General features: G+C 35.0%; 3 protein-coding genes and 1 long non-coding RNA gene across 4 annotated transcripts; 1 reads left to right on the top strand and 3 right to left on the bottom strand.

Annotated features, from left to right (window-relative positions):
• The first annotated feature begins 1,306 nt into the window (after window positions 1-1,306).
• Window positions 1,307-6,043, top strand: LOC136809118 (potassium voltage-gated channel subfamily A member 2-like). Its single transcript, XM_067065678.1, has 2 exons — window positions 1,307-3,007; window positions 4,700-6,043. The coding sequence occupies exons 1-2, from the start codon at window positions 1,526-1,528 to the stop codon at window positions 5,198-5,200; spliced, it is 1,983 nt and encodes a 660-aa protein (XP_066921779.1). The 5' UTR covers window positions 1,307-1,525; the 3' UTR covers window positions 5,201-6,043.
• A 6,450-nt stretch (window positions 6,044-12,493) lies between these two features.
• On the bottom strand, window positions 12,494-13,744 carry LOC136809034 (uncharacterized). Its single transcript, XR_010846942.1, has 2 exons — window positions 13,378-13,744; window positions 12,494-13,166 (listed from the first exon to the last, which is right to left on the bottom strand). It is a non-coding gene; the product is annotated as an uncharacterized lncRNA (long non-coding RNA).
• Window positions 13,745-14,108: 364 nt separating this feature from the next.
• LOC136810044 (ATP-dependent DNA helicase PIF1-like) lies at window positions 14,109-14,735 on the bottom strand. The gene has a single exon (XM_067066618.1). It carries the CDS (start codon window positions 14,733-14,735, stop codon window positions 14,109-14,111), a length of 627 nt encoding a protein of 208 aa, XP_066922719.1.
• A 1,146-nt stretch (window positions 14,736-15,881) lies between these two features.
• Window positions 15,882-16,799, bottom strand: LOC136810055 (uncharacterized). The gene has a single exon (XM_067066629.1). The coding sequence runs from the start codon at window positions 16,797-16,799 to the stop codon at window positions 15,882-15,884; it is 918 nt and encodes a 305-aa protein (XP_066922730.1).

Raw genomic sequence — 16,799 nt, forward strand, 5'->3', positions numbered from 1 at the left:
TTTGTTCTTGGATTTTTCTTCATCCTTGTATTGTTAAGCTTGGGTGCGATAATTCGCCTTATCTAATTTCCTTGTATAATATGTTTAAGCTGAAAATTTGAATTTGATATTTTATCTAACTGGCTGTTGATTTTTTACTCAAAGAAGGTTATTTATACAGTTTTCACTTGGATGAAGGTGTGATTCCTTTTTTGTGATGCTACAACAAAAATGTGCTACGAATGTGGTATTCATTCTACATAAGAAACTTGTACTGTGATATATTAACATGAAATAAAGAAACGAGCGTAGTAAAGAATGGTAAACATCTTACATACGAAGAAAGTCGGGCAATGGTGCGCACCTTGATAATTAAGCAAGTGTAAGGAATGTGGTAATCCTTTTACATAAGAAAGTTGGGCAACGATTCGCACTTTGAATAACAAAGCAACTGTAAGGAGTGTGGTACAGGATCTTTAGAGTCATTAATAAGTACTTCAAAAACATTTAACATCTATCATTTCATTAGCTTGTACAGTATTTTTAAATAAAAGAATGAACAACTTTTTCCCACTCCTACGGGCGCGGAAAAAAACAGTGAAAAGCTTTTTATTGTTGAATCTGCTTTTTGTCAGCACAAAATAACATTAAAGAATATCTTTAAGGTCAGGTTTCTAATCTTTGCCATATTATGTCGGAAACAGTATGAATAATCAAAAAGGGGAGAGAGATTTGTTCAGGGCTCTTTCACTCAACCAGAATATATCGGTAATTGATAATCTAATTTCCCTACCAGTGGTGTTTTATATGTTTGAAAGATGAATGAAACTACTTATTGTGTATAAAAGATATATATCCACAAAAATAGGAAACTTGCTTAGTATACAAGTACAAGAACATGATTATGTTGAGAAAAAAGCTGAATGATAAATACAAAAAATATTATTAAGTTTGATTAGGGAGCCATTATGAAAACTTTCTCATGTCCAAGAAAATTAGAAATCATTTTGTTGAAGTCAATAGAATTCTTTGTAATACCAATCAAGTACCGCGCTAAAAAAGTGAATTTATGAATTAGACGATGGAAGAGATAGTTTGATTGGATTCTTGAATTGTTTTAAAGGGGAAAGTGTGTGGAAAATTAGGTTCCAGATTTAAACAAAAAATGTTTTCTTCCTTTTTTCTTTTTTCTATGTTATGTAAGGGCGTTGAAGTAACATAAGGGGTCAAAGTGAAGAAGTTACGTGAGTGCCATCATGGTCTTTTAATTTAACTGATTGATTAATCATCTGTTTTAAAGATTATATTCAATTTTTCTTTAAAGGGAGAAAAAAACTAATTACCTATAATATACATCTTCAAAAATAAATTATCAAGAAGAAAGAAGAATCAAGGTTTTTTTCATCTTGTTGCGAACTTACTTCGTAATGAAGAATGAATAGATGAGCAAAACAAAACAAAATCAGTTCGGGCAATTTGAGAAGAAGAAGAAAAAGAAGAAAAAGAAGATATTTTATTGTGAAAAATCTATATTATACGAGAATTAATGAGCGTTATGAGTGCAGGGACCTTTTTTCGACGAAATGATTCGTACAACAGTATACCAGTGAATCGACAACCATTCGCAGAAATCAATGGGCAAAAAAATAATCCAGCAAATAACAATCACACCAACCAGAACAATAATTTCAATTTCACACCTGGAGCACCAAGGCATCGAAAGATTTCACGATACATGTCTCACAAGAGTAGTTGCGATGACAGCCCAGATGGAAATGGAGGAGGCTCTATCACAGGTTATTTATCACATCGTTACCATCATCCACACGTCGAGCATGACCGACGGGAAAAAATAACAATCAATGTATCAGGTGAGAGATATCAGACCTATGTTGATACTTTGGATCGATTTCCACAAACACTTTTAGGAAATTCATTGAAACGAGAAGAATTTTATGACGATGTTGAGGATGAATATTTCTTCGATCGAGATCGAACAGCTTTCAATGCTATATTATATTATTACCAATCATGGGGTCAACTTTATTGCCCTTTAACAGTACCAATGACTATTTTAGTCACCGAAGCTAAATTCTTTGAGCTCGGTAATGACGCTTTAAAACAAGTATTGGATTTGCAATCTGAAGATAGTCGTTTATTGATGCCGAAGAGTAAATTGAAGAAGAAGATTTGGTGCCTTTTTGAGCATCCAGAAACTAGCAAAGCAGCTCATATTCTAACTTCCTTCTCTGTATTCATGATTTTATTCTCGGTGACTATATTATGTATTGAAACTTTACCAGTATTTCGCAATGGTGATCCCAATCTAAAAGTGACAACACAATCCAGTGGAACTTTATCGAATGTTTACAAGCAAATGACTTTAGAGCAGAATTTGAATAATCGAACGAGTTTACAGACAAACACGACTGCAGATTCATTATTTTTACTGACCGAATCGAGTCCCAGTTGTAGATGCTTATGCAGGTGTAATGTAACAGGAAGGACTACTACAACTCCGAAAGAAAAACAAGTCAAAAAGCTACCATCTTTAAAAGATGATATTGCTCGACACACAGGTTGGAAGAGCATCTTTCAAGTCTGCGAAATGGTCTCCGTCATTTGGTTTACATTCGAATTTATCATGAGATTATTAACATGTCCAAACAAAGCGAAATTTATGAAAGGATTTTTAAACATTATTGACATAGTATCTATACTACCGTTTTACATTACGTTAGCATTGAACCGTCATGAAGGAATCGGCCTTGAAAACTTACGTGTTGTCCGTTTAGTACGTGTATTTCGTATCTTCAAATTATCAAGACATTCAAAGGGGTTACAAATTCTCGGTTTAACTCTGCGGGCAAGCATGAGAGAACTTGGCTTAATGGTCTTCTTCTTGGCAATTGGTGTTATTTTATTTTCAAGTGCTGTTTATTATTTAGAGACAGATAATTTTTCGAGTATTCCGGATGCGTTTTGGTGGGCCATCATCACAATGTGCACTGTGGGCTATGGTGATAAGGTAAGTGAGACATTCTGTTTTTGTTTTGTTTATATGAGAGGTGAGCCAGCTTGACTGAATGGGATCAAATTTGTATTTCGCGCGCTCTATTTTTAGCGTCTTCGTACGCCAAAACACTTGCAATATAATGGGATCCTAGTAAGGCGGGCTCGCCTGGTTCTGATATGAATAGAACAGTGCTCCGCGTCGCACACGTCATTATTTCAACTAGAAATTTGTACAAGTTCCAATCCCACAGTTCACTTCGAAAAACCGTGAAAGTTATTACCTTTCTTCTGATATTGAAATTAATAAATGTGCACGAGCGTTTAACGCAAAGGAGGATGGGATTGCAAGTCGTACAAACGAATAAATTTGTGCAGATTAGTATTTTTGGATTTGTCGCGGTGTGCTATTCCTTTTGTATACGAAAGAGTAAACGAGAGTGGGATTTCACCTGAGTGCGTCCCAGGGCCTGCCTACCTCCGTGTGAACAACCCCTTAGTGTAAAGGGTCTAAATACTAATGACGGCGGTAGAAATAAATCTCGTTTTATGTTTTTAGGTGGGTTTAGTTGTCTTGGCGATCCAGGTTCAAAACTTTTTTTTTTCCAATAAGGATGAGCATCTCAATTATTTTTCCCATAGAGATCAATATTTCAGAATTTCTTTCCTACCACGACTTTTGGGACTTTTCTTCTACCAGTGAGTAGGGGTACCAATGGGTCAGTGATTTTAGATTGTGAGTTAATGGTAGAAGAAAGATGGTAAAGATCTTACGTGGAACGATATAGAAGTTTTAGAAACAGAAATTTGTAGAAAAGGAGTTCAAAAGTGACAATAAGAGGAGGCGAAAATAGCTGATGTTTTTGTTTTGTTTTTTTTAGCTGAAGTTTTTCAAAATAGTGGAAAAGTGAGAGACGTAGGGTGATAGGTTTGAGTTAAAACATCAATCTTAATATCAAAAAATGTTTAGAAAATAAAGATAAAAGTTGAAGAAATGAAAGAAAATGAAGAAGGAAATATAAGGGAAAAACTTGTTTTCAAAATCATTGAAAATCGATTTAATCTACTTTCCTGAAGTCTGGGGATTTTTCTTTATAATATTTTGATAACAAAAAGGTTTGGTTTTCTCATCGAAAAATAATCTTTTTGCAAAAAAATATTTCTTCTGTCTTATACTGAAATGAAGATAGACCATATGAGGATTTGTATTATTTTTCGATCAATGTTCAGACTCGAGTACATATTGTCGATTAAGATTAAGTGGTTTCCATAAATTCATATTCTAAAGATCTCTTTCAAAAGTTGGGAAAAACTATTCTTCAAATATAGTAGCCTGAAATTCATTTCCAATATATCAAGCAGAAAACCAATTATACCAGGCAAGCAGAAACCCTCTTCCAACTGAAACTGTCATGCCTAAGGAAAACACAGTTCCCACAAAGTTTTTTACCTTACACAATTCGAAATCTCAACTCAAAATTGCCTCGGTGATCCCAGAAATCAAAGAAGTGTTTTTTTGCAGAGAACACATTGTGTTGTTTATTTAAATCATATGGTGTCGAGGGAAAACAATTTAGCAAGGGTTGATAAAAATAATCAAAATGGGAAAATTTTCACATAAATTATGGACCGAATTTTATTAAAGTAAATTAAACTACACTTTCACAATCAGAGCACTATAATATTTTTATATTTTCTTTTGTTTCAGGTTCCGAGGACGTTCTGGGGTAAACTGGTTGGCAGCGCATGCTCAGTATGCGGTGTTCTCTCAATCGCACTTCCAGTACCGGTCATTGTATCCAATTTTGATTATTTCTACAATAGAGAGCGTACTAAGAAAATGCATAAGGGTTTCTTAGAACATTCGAAACCGGAAGGTTTTAAAAAGACAAATAATACAACAACGGCGACGCCAACAAATGGCACTCCGACTCATCCTAAAATCGATAATAATCATCGACCACGTGGTGGATCAGGAATGGGGCAAACAGATCTAGCGTCGCCTGTCTCCATTAAACAATGGAATGGGAACGCAACAAAATCGAACGCGCGTAACGATGAGATTCATAGACAAGCCACCATACGAGGGCTTGAACGAAGGAATCGAAAATTGAGTCAAAAATTATCAGAAGCTTCTTTACACTCACCTTACCGGAAGAATGGTCAGATAATGGCCACACCAAATATGGAGCGTGAAAGCTTCATGTAACCAAATCGATAAATATTTGAAAAGTATTGATCTTCAAAAGGATTGTCGATGGCTATCGATAGCATAAGTATCAGATTTGGTTTTTCGATATTTTGACAATCATGCTGGAAATTTGTTTCGATTGGTGAAACCATAATGACGCTGTTCCCGAATGAGTTTCCAGCTTGGACTAGATCAGCCGATACAGAAGCCGTCTTACTCAATTTTTCCGTATAGTGGTTCGTTAGCGTATTGAAGTCGTTGCACTATTTTCGTATTTTAACTAACTCGTCTTGTAAGTTCTTGATGATGATCGAATTTAAACAGTTTTTTATAAGAATTACATAAATTGAAGTAAGCCTCGAAATTTTTCAATTTTGAGCCTTGGGAACCCTTCCCACTGGAAAAATCCCTATTTTGTCTCCACTGAAAATAATCAAAAGAACCAATCCTCACTGCAAAATATGATGCTTTCTTTTTTCATCCCCACTGAATTTTCTGACTTGAAAACAAAATAATTGAAATCCTCATCCATAAAAAAACATGGGAATATCAACCACCATCGAGTTTTAGTCCGTTATATTTACCCCACTGACTGAAAGAATGCTACCGGGTCTCTGAGAAGGTTTTGTAAAACTGTACTTAAATAAAAGCAAAAAGGTATGTGGATGATAGTTGTTGAAAACATGTAATACCCCCAATGGCGTAATATCATTCTTGTTCTTAAAATAGTTTCTTTTTGGCCTAATTGAGTATCAGTCATCATCTTATATACTACATTTGAAAGAATCTATAGTTCATAATATAGGCCGTATAAGTTTAAAGATTATTATTTATTAAATATAACTATGTTTTAGTAGGTATTTTCAGTGTAAAATATTATTTTGATGAAATTTCAAAATATGACATATATCTTTCTGTAACCTTTTGAATTTAAAAGAGTAAACAGTGTAATTTCGTCTCTTATTGGCAAATACTCACAGATATATCTTAAATATAAAACACTAGATAGAGCTACTCCTCCCTATTTTGATCAAGCCTATTTTTCGCCTCGTCACTTTGCGTCATTCAGGTTTTTTTTGCTTGATTGAACAAATTGCCGGTACCGTAACTTTGACCTTCTGTGACCTACTTTCAGCCAAGAGGGCGGTTTTTTTTTTTTTCACCTGCTGTTGCTTGGGAAATACAGAATAGCTCTATCTAGTGTTTTATATAAGATATCTATGCAAATACTTCGTATTTTGAGACTTACTCATCTCTAAATTCTTATTTTCTCGGTTTTGTGCAAACTTAAAATTCATTTTCTCAGAACCTCAAATAAATAGACTTTTCATGTTTGATACCGTGGGAAAAGCATTTCAAAGTAGATTTTAGAATCAACTCGAAGTTTCCATCAACCAAAAGTATCCTTCCTTAGAATAGAAAACTCTGACGAAGGTCAGGCACGGCGGAACAACCGTAAAAGTGGCGAGACTGAAGGCTCAAAATGAGATAAAATTTGCTAGGAATCTGAGAAAAAAAAAACACTCATTTGCTCAAAAGTAGGGAGGCTGAAGTCTCCCCAGTCTCCCCGATTCCGCTGCCATCAACTTACATAGAATAAATAATTGACAAAGGTTAAAAATGTACCTAAAGTCTGTCTCAAAATGATTGCAGCTGAGTCAAAAATGGTTGTAACTTTTGATAAACAAAATTGAAAAATAAAGAAAAATGAAAATGAAAAAGGAAGAAGGAAAAAATCAACTTTTTGTATAAATGTGGTATAATTACCATTTTCACAGGAATGATTCTTCAATCTTAGATCATCATCACTGTGAAAAAGTTTTTCAAAAATATTCATTCAATCAAAAGATATCAAACTAAAATTAAAGTCTGTCCACATATAATTGGCAGTGGAAACAAAAAAGGCTGCAACTTTTGATACCTTTCGAATCAGATAGCGTTTTTGCGCTCGTTGAAAAGATGATCACGAGTGGAATAATTTCAAATAAAAAAACCTAATTTTATTTTGAAAAACGAAGATGAAAAATGAAGAAGAAAAAAATCAACTTCTTCCCTATTTGAGCTTTAAATACTAATTTCACAATAATAAAATGTGAATCTTAGCTCATCTTCATTGTGAAAAAAATTTTCAAAAAAATTTATTCAGTCAAAAGTTATGGACAAAAGTCTTGGCCTGATTGGGACCAAAAAACAGCAAAAAGCAGCAAAAAGTACCCTTTTTTGAGGTCAATGAGCTGCACAATTAAGTCAATATCTCTTGACTGAATAAATATTTTTGAAAATTTTTTTCACAATAAAGATAAGCTAAGATTAAATTTCCATTACTGTGAAATAAGTATTTATAGCTCAAATAGGGAAGAAGTTGATTTTTTTCTTCTTCATTTTTCATCTTCGTTTTTCAAAATAAAATTAGGTTTTTTTATTTGAAATTATTCCACTCGTGATCATCTTTTCAACGAGCGCAAAAACGCTATCTGATTCGAAAGGTATCAAAAGTTGCAGCCTTTTTTGTTTCCACTGCCAATTATATGTGGACAGACTTTAGTGCTGGTTGACTCTATAAATTAGTAAAAAACGACAAAAGAACAGCCTTTTGTCAATCAACCAATGACTAACTTTCTTTGATATAATAGAATATAACTAGCCGTATGCACAGCGTCACATGCTGTGTGTCCTAATCCAGCGAATCACTATAAATGTAATAAAACTTTGAAGGAAGAAAGATAGCTGCCGAAATAATGATGCTATTTTCATTTTATGAAAGAAAGGAGAAAAAAGATATCATTGCATTGCAATTTGTAGCCACAATTAAGTAAATGGCTTAGAAGAATTATATTTTAGAGTTGACGTCAAATACAATTGAGTAAGGTCACATCTGATAGCGACAGTCAAATTCAACAAAATCTGAGTTTTTCTGAAAAAATCATGAAAAATCGCTACTAGACCCACTCAAATTCATCAAAAACATCAACCAATTCAACTTAAACATCACCATAACCATCCATCATGACGTCCACGAGGAATAGAAATACTCCGAATCCGCTTTGCAGTCCTTCATCCTGTGCTGACGACCAAAACGAAGAAAGTCTAACCTGCTCGAAGTGTAATTGACTAGTTCACTACATTTGTACAAGGCTACCACCCTACATGATTGCAGTCTGTAAAGACGGGAGAAGAACTGCGAACGCATGCAAATACGTGTGTCAAAATTGTGTGAAAGTAACTAAAGATCTTTTGGTCCTCTCCCCTCAACCTGGACCTCAACCATCCCTGCGAACGGCCGCCGAGCTTGCAAAATTAAATGAGACGATTAAAGAAAACGAAAAGACAATTAAGAAATTGAAGTCTAATGAACAACACCTTCTCGAGATAATTGAATCTCAAAAAAAAGAGCTCACTAATCTCGAGAAGAAATTGTCTAATGACCCGGCGTTTCATACTGTCGAATATGTAGAGAGTAAACTGGAAAAGAAACTAGAAACCTTCCGAACGGAAATCTTAACATCATTGAAAGAGGAATGTAAAAAATCGTATGCTGCAGCAACTTCTGCCAATGTCCAAGTGCCTAATGACAATATCAAGACTGCCGTTAAAGAGGTCCACGAGGAGGAGGCAGCAGAAGAAAGGGATAAGATCAGAAGATCAAAGAACATCATCATCCATGGTGTTGAGGATCCAACGACAGAGGATGCTACCAAAAAAGATGAAGCATGGGTGAAAACACTCATCGAAAAGCTCCACGTCAAAATTAACATCAAGTATATCTCAAGAATTGGCAAATCAGTAGACGGGAAAAAGCGTCCCCTCATTGTTACTCTGAACAGTGAGGAAGAGAAAATGAATGTATTTGGAAATCTCCCAGCGCTAAAAGGAATTGATGCCTATAAGGGGATGAGCATTTGCGAAGATCTAACTCTAGCTCAAAGAAAAAAGTACAAAGAGGCGGCAGAAGATGCTAAGGCACGAAATCAAACCGAAGATGGAGTCTGGAGAGTGCGGGGTTTTGCAAAAAACGGATTCGGTGTAAAGAAGATAAACGCCAAAGATCGGCAATAATCCAAACACGAAAAAAAGACGTAACAAAAAAGAAAGACGAACAAACTAACGAACGGAAAAACCTTAACATACTATATACTAATGCAGACCAACTAACTAAAGTAAAGAAAAAAGAACTAAATGAAGTGATTTCAAAAGAACAACCCGATATTATTGCAATTTGTGAAGTAAAACCGAAACATTCGAAAAAAGAACGTCTCATACAAGACTACCACATTGAAGGCTACTCCGAACCCTACGAAACAAATGCCTTAAATAATGTTGGACGTGGAATCATCGTTTTGACACATAAATCGATCAAAAATGTAGTCGAAGTGACACCCAATAGTGAATTTCAGGAGGTATGCTTGCTGGAAATCAAACTCAAAGGAGCGGATTCTTTGCTTTTTGGATGTATTTATCGAAGTCCAACCAACACGCCAACATCAGCAAAAAACAATACAGCACTTAATCTTCTTCTGAAAGAAATAGCGATGAATAAGAAATACAGTCATAAGTGTATCGTCGGAGACTTCAACTATAAAGATATCAATTGGGAAAACTGGTCAACTCCTCACGATGACACGAAGGAAGACGAACAATTTCTCGAAGCTTTAAGAGACTCCTTCTTTTACCAACACGTCGATGAACCAACAAGAGCTAGAGGTACCGATACGCCATCACTTATTGACCTGATTCTGACAAATGAAGAAAGCCAGGTTAGCAACATAACTTATCTTTCACCACTTCATAAAAGTGATCACAGTGTTCTATCATTTACGTTCGAATGTTACCTTGAAACAGAATGCATTATTGAAAACTATAACTACAATAAGGCAGATTTTGAAGCAATGAAAGGACATCTTGAGAACTCTGACTGGGTTACAGGTTTCCATCAAAAAGCAGGAAATGCAAACGTAAATGATTGCTGGAAGATGTTGCGAGATAAACTATTCGAGCTTAGGAATCGGTACGTTCCTCGTACGAAGGGGAAACATGCCTACGGAAAAAAGGGAAGTTTTGCAATCGATCAAGATATTCAACAAAGCTTAAAAGAAAAACGTCGCCTTCATCGCAAATGGATAAGATCAATAGGTACAACTTCGGAACAGAGAAATAGAGCTATTTACGCTACTGCGAGAAACAAGGTTACAGGAAAGATCAGAAGAGAAAGAAGAAGACTAGAAGAACGAATTTGTGGTCAAGCAAAAAGAAGCCCTAAGAAGTTTTGGAAGCATATCCGGAACTCAATGAAGACCAAAACGGGAATCTCCCCTCTTCTCCTTGATCCAAATGATAAATCATCACTTCGTTTTACTGATGAGGATAAAGCTGACATCCTACAGGATCAGTTTTGCAGTGTTTTTACGAATGAACCTGCTGGATCACTACCTGAGTTTCCATCACGAACAGACTCAGATGTAGCATTCGATCTAACAATCGACATGATCAAAAAGGAACTAAAAGGTTTGAATCCTAATAAATCGCTAGGACCTGATGAGATTCACCCAGTCATGCTGAAAAAGCTGGCCTTTTACATAGCTGGTCCTTTACATACTATCATGGCCAAGTCCTTCGTAGAAAGTAAACTACCTGATGATTGGAAGACTGCACATGTGTCCCCGATCTACAAGAAAGGAAAAAAGAACCTTGCAGAAAATTACAGGCCCGTTAGTTTAACATCAGTTGCGTGTAGAGTAATGGAAAGAATCCTAAAGAAACAAATAATGGAACACCTCACGAATGAGAAATTGCTATCAACCAAACAACATGGGTTCATGGGTAAGCGATCGACAGTGACACAACTACTTCACTACTTAGACAAATGTGCGGACTCGATATCCAATGATAAGGTTGTTGACGTAATCTATTTCGACTTCGCAAAGGCATTTGACACCGTTCCACATCGCAGATTACTAAGAAAGCTCGAAGCGTATGGTATCAGAGGAAGGGTACTTGGTTGGATGAAAGCATTTTTGTCCGATCGTTACCAATATGTGAAGGTCAATGGAAAGTTATCTAAGAAATGCCAGGTGCAAAGTGGTGTACCACAAGGAAGTGTCTTAGGTCCACTCCTTTTCGTTATTTACATCAATGATCTAGCTGAAGTTACCAAATCAGAAATGTTTCTCTTTGCCGATGACACAAAGCTTGTTGAAGAAATCAATAACGCTGAAGATGCAATTAGACTTCAGCACGATATCGAGGCAATGGAAAAGTGGTCTGTTGACTGGTTGTTGAAATTCCATCCTGACAAGTGCCACGTGTTGACACTAGGGAAATTCTGGAACATTCAACATGCACATCCTTACGAGATCGCTGGCTCTGTCCTAGAACATGTTGATCAAGAGAAGGATCTTGGAGTGATTATTGATAGTGAATTGAATTTCGAAGAACACATCTACACCAAGATCAAGAAGGCTAACTCGATCGTTGGATTGATTAGCAGAAGCTTCGACTTCCTTTCTCCCGAGATGCTCCGCACACTTTTCATTGCATTTGTGAGACCTCACCTTTAGTACGCGCAAGCTGTTTGGTCTCCACGGCTGATCAAACACTCTGATGCAATTGAAAGTGTCCAACGTAGGGCCACAAGACTGGTCGGCGGTTATAGAAACCATTCATATGAAGAACGTTTACAAGTCATGAACCTACCCAGCCTCAAGATCCGGCGTAAAATCGGGGACATGGTGGAAGTATATAAACATCTTAATGTCTATGATAAATCTTCCCTATGTCAAAAACTCGTTCTTCGAAATCGACCTCAACGTAAGCACAATCTCGAATTAAAGAGGAATTTCGCTGAAGACGGCATTAGAGGATACCAAACGAATTCACTTTACTATAGGAGCATTGATACTTGGAACAGTTTGGCAACCAATGTTGTAAATGCAACGTCCGTAGGGAAATTCAAACTAGAATTGACAAACGAATGGAATGATAAGATCTATAAATTGTAAAGATGTAAGATTGTTTCATAGAGGTCAATAGACCTGAGAAATACACTTCTATAAATAAATAGATATTTTTAGCCATAGTGGCTGGACATTCGACAGTGACGAGTTTGAAAGACTTTGAAAAGTTTTGAAAGTGATAGGGAGCCGCTATAGTAAACAGAAAGTTTTAAAGAACATCTNCTAGCCATAGCTTTCACTAACTGCCACCCGCTACAGATGCCTATTTATAAGCATTTATAAAGACTAATTAATGCTTATTAGAGCTTTTTAATGCTTTATAGCAAAAGTTTGGAAATGATTATAGGAATAATTCGAATGATTCTTCTCAAAAGCATTTTCTTTGAGATATCAACGATAAAGCTAACATAAATGAAATATATTTTTTTCTAAAAACGTGAATTACTTTTACAAATAATAAAATACGAATCTTAAAATATTCATTAGCAAAAGTGTCCAGGTAGAGTCAATTACAGATACTAAAACACTCAAAAGACAATGTTACTATATTCCAACCAATTTGTAATATAAATGACCCATAGTAGAACCAAACAGCATAAGTAAGAAATGCTATGAGTCAGAAACATAACGAGCTGGAACCAAAAATTGACAGGTAACAACGTACTTAGGAATTTTCCCAACGGTTTAACAAAGGATATCGTGATCCAAAATTGTTTACATTATATGGATTTACCAGTAATCTAGAAGCTGTAACAGCGCCGTGTAAAGGATGGAAAATGATATGACGTAAGGTGGTAATAGTAGCAGTAACGAGGCAATATTGATGAGCAGAAACCAGGAAATAGCGTATCCAGGACTTTTTCCAACGGCATGACAAGGGATCTCATGGACAAAATTGATATGCCAGTTATCTTGCAGTTGTAACAGCAATATCGTGTAGAAGGATGGAAAATGATGACGTAACGTGGTAATCGTAGCAGTAACGAGGCAATATTGCGTTGTCAAAGTAAATGAATCCTCTTTCATAAGATGAGCTTAAATGCAAAATCAGAAACATGAAATTAGATGATAATATAGTGAGTGTACTAAAATTTCCTCAAAATAGTTCACAAGTTTCTTTCAATTTTTGATATTAATTTCCCAAATAGTGCCTGGTAAGTATCAACAAGAACACAGGTTAAACATAAAAGATTAATAAAACCAAGTCCTATAAAAGTACATAATGAAAAAATTATTTGTACTTACTGTCAAAGTTCCATAATACAGGATTTTTAAGCATTGTTGTTGGGAGTAGAGTATGCTGAATGACGATTGTCGAATAATTTTCGTTACAAGGGAATTTCGTTGCCAATTCAACCACCATTCATTCATTGTTCTACTATTATCATTTTTATCATTGTTCATTATTGTTCTGTGGTAAAGATTAAACATCAATTCACATTCACATTATTGTAATCAACTTGGAACTTGGAAGTAATAAATGTAAATTCAATCAATCAAATAAAATTTGTACAAAATCATAAATAATACGTAATTTCAATAATTCTGTATAAAAATATAATATCCTTCAAATTTATTATAAAGATATAAAAAAATTCATGTATTACAAAACAATATAAGTTAGGATAAAAAAAAAATAATGTAAGGATTTGAAAAGTCTAGGCAAGTATCCCATGAAAAATTCCTCTTAAAACAAAATAATGTTTTCATCTATTGTTCTGGGGAATTATTCATAGGACTCCCTGTAGTTGGACCAGTTTTGAAATCTTTCTTATCTTAAACTCATCAATTTTTTCATGATAAAAAGTACTAAATAATTTCACTCGTTGGATAAGAATGTATTTCAAAGGAAGAGAAAATAAAGGAGAAAAGAAAAGAAAATATTGCTTTTTGCAAAATACCCTTCCCTGCCCTGAGCCCCCCCCCGTGCAATGATTTTGACATGACATATACTAAATTATTCCATCTTATTACTTCTAAGGCTTGTTTCGTGCTGCTAATTCTTCCAGTCTGCTTTCTTCGCGTACTCTAAATTTGAATCTTTTACCGTCACTCAATTTATTGATTCTTTCGAATGGAAATGATTCAATTACCATGTCACTTAGCTTTTTCACACGTGATAATGCAACATAAGTTAAACCATCCATGCTTTCTTTCTTTCCCAAATCCACTACAACTTTATCCAATGTAAGACCTTGAGATTTATGAATAGTTATCGACCATGCAAGTTTCAAAGGTATTTGCATTCTTTCTTTCTGTACGTTATCTTCAGATGAAGTTTCTATAATAGGCACAATTGGAACACAATTATCTTCGTCATCAAAAAAACTTGGCCCTGTATATCTATCAAATTTTACTATAACAGCTATAGGAAGCGCAGGTGGCAAGTGGTTTCTTTGGAATATTATGTCTTTGACAATGCCTAAACTTCCGTTACAAAGTCCCACATCTGACCACAAGTTTCTTGTAAGCATTACTTTAGCACCTTTGGCAAGGAAAACTTCATTTGCTAAACCAAATTCTTCTGAGGATGATTTTGACGCACTTGGTGGAGTATTTTTTGCTTTGATGACTGCAATGGGTGATTGTAAAGAATCCAACATTTTCCCATTATGTTCTCTGACAACTTCATTTGCAAAAGATAGCCTGATGCATTTATTATAATCAACAGGGTTTTTTTTCAGGTTGTCTGGTCAAGAAAAAATTCCAGTCTTCCATTGTTGATTTTCCATTCCTCAAATTTTTCAAAGCTTTTCTAAATTTCTTTTGTGACTCATCCTCACCAGCAGATCTCATATTTGCTTTAAGTTTTACAACAGTTCTGAAACAACAATAGGCCAGATAACCTGCAACTGCAATTTCATTTTTTGGAAAAGAATGGTATAATACATCATCCATGACTGGTGGTAACTGTGCAACATCTCCTACTAATATAATAGATATTCCACCAAACAAAGTTTCTAATTTTCCTGTTGCTTGACGACAGCGACTATCTATCCAGCCTAGCAATCTTTGGCCTACTACAGAGAATTCATCAATAATAATATACTCTATGTCTTTAAGGCCAGTTTGTAAATTGTCAAGTGACTTTCCTTTGAGTTCATGCTTTAACTTGCTTCGAATTGGCAATTTGAGAGTGCTGTGCAATGTTCTTCCATTAATATTAAATGCAGCAATACCAAAATAAGATGTCAATAAACACTTTTTAGCCAAGGAGTTTTTTAATGCAATTTATTAAATATGACTTTCCACTTCCTGCAATCCCAGTAATTATCATTTGTAAAGGGTCAGCATTTATATTTTGAGCATGATCATGTACAATATTGTAAGCTTGGAGCTGTTCTGCATTTAAGTTCTCAACTTGATATTGACTATAATCTGTGGGATTATCGTTTTCAAAAGTCTTTTTTTTTTTCTCTTCAATCCAAAAGGGCATTGCATTAATTTGATCTTGAGTATAAGAATCATAAGAGTCAGTCCAATATTGTTGATTTTCTGTAGAAACATTATTGGGCATGGAATTCAGGTCTGCTATATCCATCCAATCTTCACGTAAAAAAATATTTTCACTTTCTTCCTCTTCATTTTCTTCATCTTCAACCTGATATTCAAAATTGTTTGCATTGATGTAATACCTTTTCCAATTCGGAACTAATTCTCTTCCTAAAGAGCTGTTAATGAATTCTTTCCATTTCTGGCAATATGTCTCATTTGTTGCTTGTAAACCTTCCCAGAGACTGTCTACAGAATCATTTCCATGGTTTGTACTTGATCAATTGGAATTTACAAAATAAAGGATAACTGTCACTCTTTGGGTTTGGACTATAATTTGGAAAAGTACGAACAACAACTGCCTTTTTCCTCTTTTGAATCTTTTTGTCTTTAGCACTTATTTTCCAGTTCGAAACAAAGTCTATGAGGTTACTTTGCCTAATCTCATTGTCTTCATAAACATATCTGGAAGCATAATCATCTAAGAAAGAGGTTTTGGTTTCAACGCCATCATTTTCAATTTTCATTTGTCTTGATCCCTCAAGAGAGCAACTTACAACATCAAATGAAGAGCAATGTAGTTTCAAAGACATAATTTGATGCATTACTTCTTGAGCACTAAAGTCTCTTTCACCGACAGATTTGATAATCAGTTTTCGAAAAATATTACCAGAAGTTTCCTTTCCTGAAAGATTACCAATGACAGATGTAAACGCTTCTTTTGCGACATCAGATATATTTTCTGCTTTTGATGCATACTTGGCAATATAATTCAAGCAAGCATTGTGGTCAAGGATGATTTGTATATCGCAATTAGCTCTCCATGATTGTAATTGAAGTTGTTGATGTCTATTCATTCTAGGATCATTTCTTTTCAGAACAATGTTTGGAACATACTTTTCACCGCCTCCCTTCAATTTCACTTTTTCAAAGGTTAAATGTGTTTTCTCGCAGCATTCAAAAGGAAATTTAAAACGACATTCCTGTTTGCCATTCTTAGTTCTTAGACAATAGGCTGAACTACATTTTGTATGCCGTTGCACGCTATTTGCTAGATCTATGTAATCTTGTTCTAAATCCTCTTCAGGTATATCCTCAAGTCTTTTTTTGCATGGATGAACATTTGGCTTTTCCCATTCATCAACAGGTCCTTCAATTGGATTCATAGCTGTCAT

Source organism: Clytia hemisphaerica, unplaced genomic scaffold (genome assembly GCF_902728285.1).
Source record: "Clytia hemisphaerica strain Z4C2 unplaced genomic scaffold, Clytia hemisphaerica genome assembly, whole genome shotgun sequence".
Classification (NCBI taxonomy): domain Eukaryota; kingdom Metazoa; phylum Cnidaria; class Hydrozoa; order Leptothecata; family Clytiidae; genus Clytia; species Clytia hemisphaerica.

Excerpts from the sequence above, each read along its gene's own strand:
- LOC136809118 (XM_067065678.1), top strand. The coding sequence starts at position 1,526 with ATGAGCGTTATGAGTGCAGGGACCTTTTTTCGACGAAATGATTCGTAC. Across the intron at positions 3,008-4,699 it reads CTGTGGGCTATGGTGATAAG|GTTCCGAGGACGTTCTGGGG; the intron begins GTAAGTGAGACA and ends CTTTTGTTTCAG.
- LOC136810044 (XM_067066618.1), bottom strand. The coding sequence starts at position 14,735 with ATGTTGGATTCTTTACAATCACCCATTGCAGTCATCAAAGCAAAAAAT.
- LOC136810055 (XM_067066629.1), bottom strand. The coding sequence starts at position 16,799 with ATGACAGCTATGAATCCAATTGAAGGACCTGTTGATGAATGGGAAAAG.